General features: G+C 36.1%; 1 protein-coding gene across 6 annotated transcripts in view; it reads left to right on the top strand.

The window, feature by feature from the left end:
* LOC132696174 (protein still life, isoforms C/SIF type 2) overlaps nucleotides 1-14,037 on the top strand; it is a 255,922-nt gene that overhangs the window by 19,534 nt on the left and 222,351 nt on the right. For 3 of the 6 annotated variants that reach the window (XM_060660841.1, XM_060660842.1, XM_060660840.1), the window contains exons 5-16: nucleotides 205-323; nucleotides 644-860; nucleotides 3,045-3,176; nucleotides 3,238-3,395; nucleotides 6,940-7,220; nucleotides 7,286-7,516; nucleotides 7,570-7,774; nucleotides 7,828-7,984; nucleotides 8,353-8,409; nucleotides 8,610-8,790; nucleotides 12,714-12,938; nucleotides 13,675-13,807. In XM_060660841.1, the coding sequence (XP_060516824.1) occupies nucleotides 205-323; nucleotides 644-860; nucleotides 3,045-3,176; nucleotides 3,238-3,395; nucleotides 6,940-7,220; nucleotides 7,286-7,516; nucleotides 7,570-7,774; nucleotides 7,828-7,984; nucleotides 8,353-8,409; nucleotides 8,610-8,790; nucleotides 12,714-12,938; nucleotides 13,675-13,807 (2,096 nt within the window). The remainder of the gene's footprint in view (nucleotides 1-204; nucleotides 324-643; nucleotides 861-3,044; nucleotides 3,177-3,237; nucleotides 3,396-6,939; nucleotides 7,221-7,285; nucleotides 7,517-7,569; nucleotides 7,775-7,827; nucleotides 7,985-8,352; nucleotides 8,410-8,609; nucleotides 8,791-12,713; nucleotides 12,939-13,674; nucleotides 13,808-14,037) is intronic. The other 3 variants (XM_060660844.1, XM_060660845.1, XM_060660850.1) reach the window with 3 other exon arrangements.

Raw genomic sequence — 14,037 nt, 5'->3', positions numbered from 1 at the left:
TGGAAATGTTCCATGCATTTGAAAATTTATTTTCCAAAATACAAGGGTATCCAATATTAGTTATGAACCACCATTCCACAAAACCTTTTACACAGTACGAAAGGTAAATAGCTTATTTCAAAATTCTGTCTGTAGGAATGCAATGTGTCATTATCGATTCGAAAGTATTAGCCATCAAAGTGACCAAGTTTTATATGATTCCAGGTACGAGAATAGGTCAAGCTTCGGAATGCTTCGTATATTGGAAAGATCCAATGACCAATGACACTTGGGGACTGAATTTTACCTCGCCCATAGATGCCAAACAGTTTCGAGAATGTTGTGTAAGTATTTTATTCTCTTGGCGCGTTCTACGGCCTCAAATATGCACTTATCGTGCTTTAAGCTGCTTTATAGTTTTAGCGCTTTATAGCTCTCTTGCTTGTACTCATAATCATAGGCATTTAGCCGTTCTATGGCCTCAAATATGCATTTATCGTGCTTTAAGCTGCTTTATAGTTTTAGCGCTTTATAGCTCTCTTGGTCTAGTATTCATAATCATAGGCATTTAGCACCAAACTTATTGATGCGAGGGACATTGTTCATCAGTACGTTTGGCGACACATAAGACAGTAGCGGTTTAAAAAATGCTTATTAAACGTAGTGTGACTTGTTGCAGTCGCCCTCGTTCAAGTTCTCTCGTAAAGCTTCCTCGTCGTACTCGCTCAAGCTGGAACCGCCTGGAAAGCAGAAGTTCAAACAGAAAAGGAAGCCGGTCAGTACACCCGCATCGCCGTCTAGAGCGTCACGAGAACCTCAATGCACTTGTATGACTGCTGAACAGTATGCCAGATTGAGAGCTCAAGATCCACGATACCGAGGTGAGGCTCAACTGATCTAAATGTTGTTTAAAATATTATTCGAATTTTGCTTATATCTCTTTGTTTTTATTCCCGCATAGTTTACAAGACAATTTTATTTAGATCAAGTGTCTTGGTATGCGATCTAGGCAGTACCTATAACGGCATTACCGGGTTTTGCAATAGCATATACAATTAGTTTTGGTTACCGACCTTTAGTAGACATTGTAAGCTGTGTTTACGACGCCTTCCAAATTACAAAATATTCCGTAAGGTATAGGCGTCTCGGATCAACGAAATTCAATTGATGTTTGCGTTTCTGCTTTTATGGGAAAGGGCGCTGAATGTAATATCTGAAGATTGCCAGCCTAGACCGATATTTACACATTGATTTAAACTTCTTGGAAAGACTTCGGAGTAAATTAAATCCATCTTTTACACGGCAATAAGAACGATTCGGTATTGGCCCACTTACCAAACGATATAAAATGGAAGGACAGACTTTTAAACAATGAATCCAGATGACTTTTGATGTCGTGGTGTAATAATACTTCCGCATTGCAATGCAAATGTCTTCTGTCTGATCAAAAGCTATCCAAAACCAGCTATTTTTTGATTAATTACTTAATTTCAGAAGTCTTCACTTTCTTCTTCTTGGTAATGACAGGCTATTTATCATTGTACTCTAATGCCTTTTCTTTCTTGCTTATTAGTCTGGGATTCTTCTCCATTAAGAATTCTGATGTGATATGCATATGCAAGTCCTGAAACTACATCATTAGCCAATGTAGCAGCTTTACATCAAGCCCTTCCTATGAGTTTTGAAAAGTTTATCCTAGGCGGGTTAATATTAGTTTCAAAAACGAACGATTCAAGAGCTGCAACGCTTGCGTGGCGTGACGTGGCATACACTCCAATACTACTTCATTTTCTACAGGTACATGTCCATCTTAAATTAAAACTGCCTTTTCAGACCCTTCCTTGACAAAAAATGTAAAAAATAAATCCGTATTAATGGCAGACAACGTAGGCTTCTTAAATATTTTCAAAGCTGGTGGAAGGCCCTCTACAAATTCGTCCCGTTTAATTTTCCACTTAAAAATTGCAACTCGGGGCAAGACCTGCGCTTCTGCATTGACGTAAGAAATAACAGACATTTTCTCACTTTTCTGTCGAAGTAAGGGTATGCACCTTTAATTGCTGGGACTTTAGTAGCTTTATTATTTATCTGTATTCATGTCTCATAGTAAAATACTTTTCCTCGATTGGCCATTATATCATTTTTAGTTGAAACCTCTTCCAAGAGCTTATAGGAATTTTCAACGTCACCCATACTGGCAATGACTTTGTTTCTTTTGAAAACCCAGTTTTCAGCAAAACCAGAAGCTGGTTTCTTGACCACATCCTTGTCAGGCACACATCGTCTTTTTTTCAGCAGTTTAATGAGAGCAACCAACTGCTGCTCACGGGCAGTTCTTAAGTCTGGTTTCCGTCCGAAAAGAAAGTCTGAATTGCCCCTTCTTTGGTGTCGTTGCAACGTTCGTGAAGAAATTCCGCTTCTTTTATCGTTGCTTAACCAAAAAAAGCATTGTCTGATAAAAAATAGTAACTCACAGATGCTAACAAGTACATACGTTGCAGTTTAGTGGTTAATGATAGTAGTTTCTGACAGCACGTTTAAAATTTACATACTGAAGATGCGAATTTAAAAATCCATCATTCATATACCTAGCCAGAAATTTACGGGACTTACTGATCACTACGGAAATGCCAGAAAATGTCTGTTGGATATACCGCCTTAGATATTTACAAACTTTCTTGCACTCTTTAAGACGCAATTCCATGCATCAGCGACCACTGAGTGAATATCTGACGACGAGTGGTACAACTCTTTAACACTGGGCATATATATAGAAATTTTGAAAATCTTTCCGGAAAGTATTGAAATGTTAAATCAGCTTTAGTTGTCCCCTGGTAATTACAGTCGGAGAATAATCGATCCCTAAAAATTTAAATATTCTTAAAGTCACTTCATCCGAAATCATCACTCCTATGGTTGCCATTCCAAGAAAAACATCTTCACGACTTCTAAATGCATTTAAATTGAATTGAAATTCTAGAATCTACTTTCTCTTTTCTATTTTGCTGGTTTGATTAAATGATGTAAGTATACAAACTCATGTTATTTCCATTTTTAATGTTTAGGATCATCTACTCTTCCAAGGGCGACAACGAGAGCTTCCGATTCTGAAACGAGAACAGAAAAGGTTGCGGCAGCTACATCTTCCACTAGTTTATACGACAACGTTGGTGCTTCGCAGGCCGCAACAACACAGGGTGAGTAACTTCTTCTTTTCTTGGTACAGTACGGGTACAGGTTACATCTATTTAATTTTAGCTACTAAAGGAACGCAGAGGGAAGGAAGTCAAACCAGGCAAACCCGCGATCGAGGGGTGCAGCCCCAGTCTGACACAAGTACGATGACTTCAAATGCCAATCCTGTGCCAAAAACCGTTACTGCTTCCGTTGGAACAGAGAACAATATAGGCTCACAGGTACAGAATTGGCGAGCCATTAACTGCATTTGGGTGGCAGTTTATTATAATGTGATGCTCATGTGATAATAAAGTCACAAGGCACACACAGTGTCAAGGCGGAACATGATAGTTGTTCTTATTCCTTAGTATTTTTCATTTCGATATTCTCACTTTTAACTATCCACCTGATTTCATATATATAATCAAAAAATATAATCCCGTACTACAAATTTGTGTTATTTTCATGCAACTATTGCACAAGCTTGTCTCATTTAAATTCTCTGTTTGCGGTTTGATTTTGAGTTTTTTTGTTTTTTTGGATAGATTCCTTAAAAATGCACTGAAGCCTAGTCATGGCCAACCGGAACTATTTTTCGAAGTGTTCGAAATATCAAGGGAGCCGCGCTTTGTTTATGGCTCAATTTGGATCGTTACTTTTTTGTGTAATACATGTTACTGAAAGACACTAACGATTTTCTTAAAATTAGGTATTTTTAATTATCATCTAATAATTAAAATCATGTCAAACTTGATTAAGAAGCGAATATTGGAGTGCTTCCCTACATCAAGTCCAGTATTAGTGGCCCAAGTGTAAATTAACTCAAATATATCCAAAAACTTTAATCACAGAATGTTAGAGTGTCAGTGATACAGCAAAGAGACATTACCAGGGTGAACGTCGGGTGAGCAATTTTAAACGAAAAAATAAGTGGACCATAATTTTTCATGAAAATTTGAAGGGACTTTTCTCCGATTTTTAGAAAATGACATAACTCTTGAAATTGATGAATATAGCAATATTTCCAAAATTACATCCCGAATTAAATTTGGTAACAAAGGACTAAGAAAGTCAGGCATCTGGTTGTTACAATGATTAAACCATGGCAGCACTAGAGTATTACAATTAAGCTTCTTGGAATACTGTGAGTGACAATAAGGATTTTGATAAATTAACTTCAAATTATTGAATCTTTAATTTGTTTGTAATGCGGTCTCTAAATATTACCCTGCAATCTAGAGCAAGTCCAAAATTTTTTCAACTGCTACAAAAAGGCAGTGCAGTTTGAGTGCCATTTCCAAATTTCCATCACTGCGGGTTTGTTAACATTAAGTGAAGTCAAATTATAATGAATATTGTTCTTTGCTTCGTTAATGCATTTCTCAAAAAAAGACAAGTAAAGTTGTCTGTCGTGGGCGTAAAGATGATAATCACGAAATTGTAGAGATGTTTCAAATCTGGATGTAAAAATCGCAAACAGAAATACACCTAAAATGCTACCCTGGGGTACTTCCTTGTTAATAGCCAAATGGCAAGAGGCAGATTTCTTAAGTATCATTTTATGTGTTCTGTAATTTAAAAACGATGATAGGAATTTACAAGACACTTTACTATGTGATGAAGAATTGAAATGAGGATTTCATGATTTATCATGTTAATGGCTTTGCCAATATCAAGTTCGAGCAAATATCATTTATTATATCTGCACAGGCGCTTTCACAACTATAAATAGATCTTAAACTACATTGTTTCGGGGGCAAAATATTGTAAATATTGAGCACCTATTTGCCTGTCCATATTTTGTGTAGAATCTTAAAGACTACAGATTTTGATGAGTTGTACTTCTTTTCAAGAAAAGTACAGGAAAATATGAGGACAAAAAAATTCATTAATTTTATGGACAATATACTGTACAACTGTGGGAACAACAAATTACACTAAACTGATATTAATACTGTCGTTTCCCGTTGCCTTAATTAGTGTTAATTATATTAAACACTTCAACTTCGTCAGCTAAAGTTAAACTGTTCATCAACTCCATCTATAAAGTTATTTTCATAAAAGTTAAGAAGTTAGGGGTGGGGCACGGTGTTAGAGGTACTGGAGCTTATAAAAAAATTACTAATAGCATCTGCATTATTAAGACAATTAGGTAGAGTGCTTTTGGTTGCATTTTATAATATTACGTTTTTGTAGCTCACGCCACTACTCTGTAGAATTAGAATTTGTTTTTTTTTTCTTCATTAGCTGCCATTGTGTGTAGTTCCTAGTAAGTTTATAGTAATTATAATATATGGACAGCTTGGATTGTTTAAATTGTTTTAACGCTTTGTTCCGTAATTCCAATCCAAGGGCTATCTTACAGAAGTTACTTTGTTTGAATTTTTTTTAAGATCTTGTCAATTAAATTCTGTATATAGTCATGAAAAAGCCAGATTTTCTCATAAATACTGCTTGCATAAAAGAATATGCTGCACGTCTTGTGAAACTAATCATTTGTTTAGTGGACTAAAATACCAGACTCAGTAACACCTTCCATGTTAGGGTGGAAGATTGCCTCTAGTTGTAATGTCTGTAATGAATTAATACTTTGTATTTACAGTTTGATGATGCTCGTATCCACAACCAAAGTTTTCCTAATCACTGAACTGAACTGTGGGCGACATTAAAACCTAAACAATAGAAAATATTTGCATTTGAATTAGATTAGTTTGTGGTAGCATCGCTACACCAGAGCTAAGACAAGTAGTTAGCAACAATCAAAGTCGCATTGGGAAGTGGACAGTGCAAAATGGTGACCTAATTGAAATAACTAATCTTTAATTTCCTTTTTGTTTTAAACAATTTCATTTTTTCCAAAATTTCATTTGCTATTTGTTACTTATTTTTGTTATACTATTCTGTACCTGCGGTCCCGCATTCCAACAACCGCGCAAACTACTTTTTACTTAATTTAATTGCAGAGATAAATATATTACAACGAATGCTAAAAAGCAAGTTTCTGAAGTCATCGTTTTGTCTTTTCAGATTATTAAATTTATTCTTTGTTTTTTTTTCTTTCATTAAATCGAAAATTTTTCTCATGTAGGTATTTTACAATGCTGCCTTAAATTGCAACTAAAAAATTTAATCGTTTCGAATTAATAAAAAACTTCTATCAAACGAATTTTTGAATAGAGATTATTTAATTATCTTCCTTCGTCGTTTCAGAGAATTAGTTGGTATCTACATTACACCACTTGAATACTGTAGATTTATTAATGCGGTTGTTTTAAAATGTTACTAAAAACATTTGAAGTCTTTTTCATTATATTTTTTTAAATTTATATAATTAATTTTTTTTTTGTAAATTTACGTAATCCTGAACACGAATCTATTGTCATTTTTAATTTAAAAAATCCCTAAAAGTATCTATCCACAGGATTAGTGAAATGGAAACTAATGTAGTCAGGTGTTTGGGTAGTCTTCTCAATATTTGGCATCAAAAAATAATCCTAGTTGTCCAGGACTCTAAGTTGATACAATAAACTTGGGTTCTAAATACTCCTGAATAAGAATTCGTTGTCAATTTATCCTACAGTACTCTCTCTCTTTGTCTTTTGTTAGATAGTCTCAGATTAGGTTAAAGCAATAAGCAAAATGAGGTTTTAGTGCATTTGTGAGAGATGTCCTACAAAAAAAAAATCAAAATCGCACATACTTTACGGTTGTTAAGTTGGACACACTGTAGATTAGGATAAAATAGAAGAAGTAAAAGTGGGTATTTTTGTTCAAAAATTGTAGATCAGCCAGACTGAAACGCAATCGCAAACGACAGAATCCCAAAAATCGGAGGGCACCCAAGCCGGTGGTACTTTAGCACCGACGACGAAATCTTCTTCGACCTCGACTCGACCTTTGAGGGAGAACATGCATCACGTGCTCACGAATACGAAATCCGTCGATTATTCGGAGATTGACATGGTTCGAGACGCTGAACTCAGGGCATCCCATCATCACGCCAACCTTGCCAATACGCTCCAAGGAAGGAGAAACAAATCGAAGAGCACGGAAGACATGAACAGGTACTACTAACCGCAATGCTGCTTAGAGCCAAAGAAGAGCTAATTGTTATTTTTGGGAACGCTAGGGAACCGGGGATGAATCTCGACAGTAACACGCTGAAACGTATGCTCAAGCCGATGCCCAGCCAAGAAAGTCCGGTGACGTCACCGGAAATGACTAGGAAACGATATCACTATTACAATTCGCACCATCAGCAGCGACAAATGAACAACAACGGTCGACTCTCTGAGCCTGAATCAGGACATCCTCATCCGCGGTCTGCTATGGCACAGAATTCCAGATTTTCTGGATCCAGGTAGAAGACAGAACGTTGTAAGCACGAAGGTGGTAACTAAATAACTTTTCTAGGTCGTCGCACGAAATCGGTCGTGGATACCCCGGAAGAGGTTTGTATTTGGAGCTTGAAAGGGGAGCTGCCGGAGACTTCTCACCTCCTTCGGATAACATAATATTCGATAACCAGTGTTACGCTACAACGCCAAGCTCAAGCAACGGTAATTCCGATCCAGAGCAAGCTTCGCATCATTACAGCCGTCGACATCTACACCACCAGGTGGAGTGTAATCTAGCAATCTCGTCATCATAGTTCATTGTAAACTTTTACAGAATTCAAACGCCACCCCGACACCTGGCTCTCCAACTAGCAGATTGCTTCTGGAATACGAAATGCACTTGAGGAATACTTTAGCCAAAGGGATGGACGCGGAGAGTTACAGTCTGCACACGTTCGAGGCCCTGCTGACCCAAAGCATGGAAAACTTAGGTAGGAAACAACGCAAAATGCGTGCCGGGATTAGGTATCATATAGGCTACGCGAGACGTGGCAGCTAGACTGGAAAGTTGGTACAGAACTTCAGTAGTTTCTATTCTGTTTCGTTCGACCTTGAAATAAATTAAACCTAGCTACCAATGTAAATAAAAATGTAAATTTTACTTTCTCGATGTGTCCGCATATATTATATAAATATTATCCTGCAAACATCTGGCTTTGCTTGTTAAATGCTTGTTAAATTTACAACCTTTTACTTATGCATGTAACATAATCGAAAGTGTTTCCACCCCTGCACAATATGGTCGATTGAACTACCCGCGATGTGTTTTTGCGCACCATTCAACACCTTATTCTTTTAGAATTTGCCGAAAGCCTTCCCGGATCATCTCAAAGAAGTCCCTATCCCCCCCGGAAAAGTAAGTAGCGTTCCTTGGTTGAACAATTTTTTATTTATTGATTGTATAATGACTATGTACATGAAACACATCTAAAATTAAGGTATTCAGGAAATTTCCAATACGTGATGTAATAAAGAAATGCGCTACTAAGGTCATTTAATCCTGCCTGTGTAGAGCAGCATTAACCACGTATTAAAAATAAACGAAATATTTAACAGGACCCGCATCTAGCGCTTCCATGAACAAATCTTCGACTCTTCCGCTCAATCACAGACTCGCGACGTCTAGGGAACGCGACAGAGATCGCGACGGATACTACAGCGATCGAAACGAATTGCTCAGGGAACGTGAAAAAGATCGCGAAAGAGAGAGGGGGTACCTCAGCGATCACAACTCAAGGTGCGCCATAGAATTATATATTATTGTTCTATCTCAAATTTATGAGCACAATGAGTTTCGTCCATCTACCAACATCTAGAATGTATATTCTTTGGTTGTTCTAAGTTTTTTTTTATCAACATTCATAGAACAATTCTTTTCCATGACCTATCCACAGCAGCAGGAGCTTCCCTGACATCTTAATGTTTCTTGCTGGTTTAATCTTCTCCAGACCAGATCGAGGTTTAATTTTTATACTTTTTATAGTCCTTGCGGAATACTAATGTGTTATGCCTATTCCAAAATATGTCGATTTTCTTCTGAGAGCATCCTCGAAGATCTACTCCTTTATGTAATTTTAAGAAATTGTTGTGCTATGCCAAATGGTTTCTCATTCAAAAGTTTGGTTGATTTAGTGTTTGTTTCACTGTTAACGAAAAAGTTTAACCTATTATTTGTTTTCGCATGTTTGCAATATTCATTATAAGCAAGTTTTCTCTGGTACCTTGACCGCGTAACCTTCTCCTCTCGAGATGATATTGAGGTTTAATTTGTATGACTCTCTGCGGAATATTGAAGTCTATTCGAAAATATTTCTATTTTCTTCTCGACAAATTGTTCCAGCACTGAATATTAAACCCGACTTCATTGTTCCATTTTGAGAAAATTTTGTCCTGGGCCAAGTGGGTTTTAGCAGGTGCAATTTTTGAATACATTGTTGTCCTATGCGAAACGGATCACAAAAATTTAGTGATCCAGTGTTTATTCCACCATTGACTAACAAGTTTAACATCTCATTTGTTATTGAATATTTGCTAAAATTTGTTCGGACCAATATTCATTATACATTTCTTCATTTCCACTCAGTCATCCACAGCAGCAAGAGCAAATTTTCTCTGGCAAATTGACCTCGTAACATTTGTAGATAGTTTATTCCCCTCTAGACAATATTGAGGTTTAATTGTTTAACTTAACTCTAGGGAATATTCAAGTGATATGTCGATTTTATTCTAGGGAAATTGCTTCTTATTCAGTATTTTTGTAGATCACAACGGCGCGAATTTTAGTGAATATCAAACTCAACTTTTTCATCCAATTTTGCTAAAATTTGATCTAATCAACATTCGTAATATTCAATTCAATTCAATTCAATATCGAACCCAACTCCTACGTGCAATTTTTGATTTGTCGTAGTACTGATTAACTTATTATTTGCTATTCAATATTTGCTAAGATTTGTTCCAATCAATACTCATATACTCACGCACAGCAAGATGAGCAAGTTTTTTCTGGTCCCCTGACGTCGTAACATGTCTTGATAGATTATTCTTCTCCAGTTAACATCGAGGTCGAATTGTTTGACTTTTTAGAGTCTCAGCTAAATATAAAAGTTACACATCTATTGTGAAATCCCTTCCGGGCAAATTTCTTCTCTTCCAGGATCCTTGTAAACCTTAACAGCCTTCATTTTGGTGAATATTAATTCCGACTCTTTAGTGAAAAAGCTTTGATAAAATTGCATTTGTTATCGAATTTTTGCTAAGAGAAAATATAGCGACTCAAATATTTCTATAATTTAGTTTTTTAGTGCAATGTAAATTCAGAATGCCAGATTATATCTTAAAGTTAAGATAAATTGTAACATTTTGCGAGAAATTTCCTATTTCAGTTATTAAGACCAGCGGATCACGTGTTGCCTCGCGCTTTCACCATCTTTCAGAATCCACCGTTTTTATACGTTCTTTTTTAAAGTAGTGTTATGTGCCTATAAAAATTCTGCAGAGTTAGATTCACAGTCATAGGTTGGAAGGCGAAGTTCCGTTATAGTTAGTTTTGTCGATATTTATTCAAATTCACAATCTCCAGTAGCTCCTTTTTCAGTATTTCCGTCTGAAATTGATTCTTATTTAAAATTAGCTAATAAATGATGTTTTTTTTTCCTGGAAGACGGGGTTTTCTTTTTGATTTTTTGAGTGACAGCATGACTATAAAAGACCCAGGAGGAATAAAAGCTGGTATTTGCTGGAAAGTAGTTCGGTTTGATTGAAATGAATTGAAATTTTTCTGAGGGTGCTTTCATCCATTTTTTTTTACCCCAGTATGTCCATATATATAATTTTTTTCCCTTCCAAACTGTATAACTGCTCTTAAATATAATCGTCATCAACAGATAATTTCCTTTTTCGTTATTAAAAGTGAAAATTCATTTCCTTGAATGGTTTGAGTGGAATGAAACCATCCTTTTTCATTTTGAGACCTTATCTTTCGAGGTGAATTATTCTTCTGATGGCAGTCTTTTCATCCTCATTTACTACACTTCTTTTTTGTTAACTTTGCCAACAACGGCGGAGAAGTAACTATAATACTAACTTTAAACACTAAAGAAGAGCTACGTTAATTACTTGTCCGTCCAGGACAAGTGCTGCAGTTTTAACTATTCAACTGCATAAGTTTAAGTCAAAATTACCTCATATATATTTGAATATGTTCCATTTACTATTTGAAGAGTCTGTATAAGTTTACGTGACGTTTACATTCTTTTCAGTTTATTTCTGGTTCGTTAAAATGCCAGGCTGCTTCGCAAGTTTCCAGAGATTAAAAGATCCGATTCTGAGGCGTGTTCTAAAATTAGGTTGTTTTATTATTATTCAACGTCACAGCGTCGACGAACAATTTGAATTTACACGATTTTGCGGCAATGCATAATGCAATCAGTCGTTGAATAAAAGATGTCCGGCAAAACTGCGAGCGAAGCTTTTTTCATCCCGTTGATTTAGCTTATTTACATAACCAATTAATGCTTATTTTCCTAATATTGCAAGGGACTTGGTCCCTGGTAAATTACGTTCGTTCTGTCGTTTTCCTTTTGGTCCACTGGGATCTCTGTTCCACTTGCAGATGCAGTTGAAACTGCCACACGTCTTTCATTTTGAGGGCGCCTCAGTCTCAAATACAGTCTTTTTCATTGCTCAATTAAAAACACACTGATAGAGAAAATTGATCTTGTCACTCCTACTTCTGATAGCTGCCAGCTGCTCACAAATAAGCGTGCAGTGGGTGATAAAGAGAGATAGATGATATTTAAGCCCCTCTGTCCCCCTATGTCCTTTTATGGAATTAATTAGAGTCTGGTATTCATCATGACAAGAACGTCCTTGTTGGAGGACCCCAGATTATCTTAAGCTTTTGAAGTCCTGAATTTTTAAGACAAGACAATGCGTGCATGGATTTCTTCATCAAAGTTCCCACTTTCGTTGATCTAGCTGCCTGAGGTTTAGAGCGTCATGATTGCTCCGCTACCTGATATTAAATATTTTACGTTTTTCCCGAACACGTGGCAAAAAGGTCTGCAAAACTGCGCGTCATCCAACTCGTTCTCCTATAACTTATATATCCTATATTATGAAATTTTAAGTAGTAACTTGAAAGTCTGGCTTATTAGGCCGATGAATCTAAAGTACTCGCATTTATGGTCCCTGACTGTCTTGGGGTATCATATATCTAGTTGAAGCATTTTTTAAAGTGGATTCTGCTACCATTGTCCAATAGTTTTAGTTGTTGGTGTGGAACTTGGTACTGCCTGGGTGTCTTATTCGATTTAGCCAGTTTTATCACCCTTTCAACTTCTGATCTATGAATTTGGAGTTTACCATTGCTGTATTGAGTTTGCTCTCACATCTCACTCTGCGAAAGCTTTAGGATATAGTTTTCGGATTCATTGAGATCATCTTTATTATTTGCCAGGTTCTTTCCATGTTCATCTCCCAGTGTTTCAACATGTCTGGGTTTTCTAAATACTCGTTGTAGATTTAGGTTTCTTTTGAAGGTTCAGAGTGTTATAGTTCCTATGCAACTGTTCAGTCTCTTCGCAGGATTAGTTCAACCAAAGGTCCTACCACACACTTAACTTGTCCAGCGAATGAGGCTTGTTTTTTCGATTTTAGCTTCAGCTCTCGTTGTGCATCCTGCATAGGCGAATCTAGCCGGGCACAATGGTTCAGGCATTCGGATGGATGGCGATCAGGGAGTTCCACTTTTAGTTCCGCTCAAGGAGGTATCCCACCAGGTCACAAACGGTCCCCGTGGGATTCGCTTCCATCTTTACGGCAGGATAGCAGCATGAACGATAGCGGTTATAAGAGCAATAGAGCTGATAGTTTCGAACAGAGGTAACTTTGCAATATTAAGTTTAAGAAAAACGTTACCTGTGATGAACCGATAGCTAGAAAATCACAAAAGCGATTTGACAATGGAAGAAGAAATAAATCTGACAAAAAACAGTACCAGTAACATTCAATATAAAGAAATTATCGATTTCTTTTTGACTGATGATTTTTTTTCTCCTGATTATCTGAATGCCATTTCAAAAACATCGGTTAATTATGATATCTTTTCAAATAAAATTTGGTGCTATCAGAGCTAAACCCTTCAGCCCTATTTGCTTAAAAAGAACAGAAAAATATTCATTCAGCATATTTGCGGAGGAGAATGGCACATTTTCCTCTGTCATTTCTACGTCTTAATTATTTAAAATAGGCCGTTCCAACAAAGTCGATAAATTGAGATATTTTGTCAATTTTATCAAATCCAATTTAGAGCTGTCAGAGTTTGAGCTTTCAATGTCGAATAGGTAGTCTACCTACCTACATTAAAGACTTAATTTCCTAAAAAAAATTGAAATAATAGGCAATCCGCAGATACTTTCAGAAGAAGACATAACTTTTTTTTGTGTGTCCTGTGCCTGATCTTAATTCTTTTAAGTTGACGATGGTGTCATAACATTTCAACAAATTTGGAAGAAAATTATGTTCCACTTTTTAGAAATCTTGAATTGAATTGATCATTATTCAATGAGTTTAGTTTTGATATTTTCATTTTTAAGCCTTCATAGCAAACTAATTCCAGGGCTGCATTCAATCGGCAAGACAGCCTGAGATCGGATTACATGAGCGATAGAGAATCTAACAGGTACGGGATAGTACAGCAAGCATCCATAGAAAGTGCAGATTCCAGACTTTGCTATTTGACTTCTTCTGAGGTAAGTGGTTGTAAATGGCGAAATATATTTTCATGTGACATTCACTACAGAAAACAATCACAACCATTGTAAACCACAGAGTTTTTACTAACTTTACAAAATTGAAATGCAAGGATATAAGATATATATATATATATATATATATATATATATATATATATATATATATATATATATATATATATATATATATATATATATATATATATATATATATATATATATATATA

This window comes from Cylas formicarius, unplaced genomic scaffold, assembly GCF_029955315.1.
Source record: "Cylas formicarius isolate icCylForm1 unplaced genomic scaffold, icCylForm1.1 PGA_scaffold_1__22_contigs__length_36826433, whole genome shotgun sequence".
NCBI classification, from domain to species: Eukaryota; Metazoa; Arthropoda; class Insecta; order Coleoptera; family Brentidae; genus Cylas; species Cylas formicarius.
Note: the sequence above shows the minus strand (reverse complement) of the source record. Positions and strands in the feature narration are given on the sequence as shown.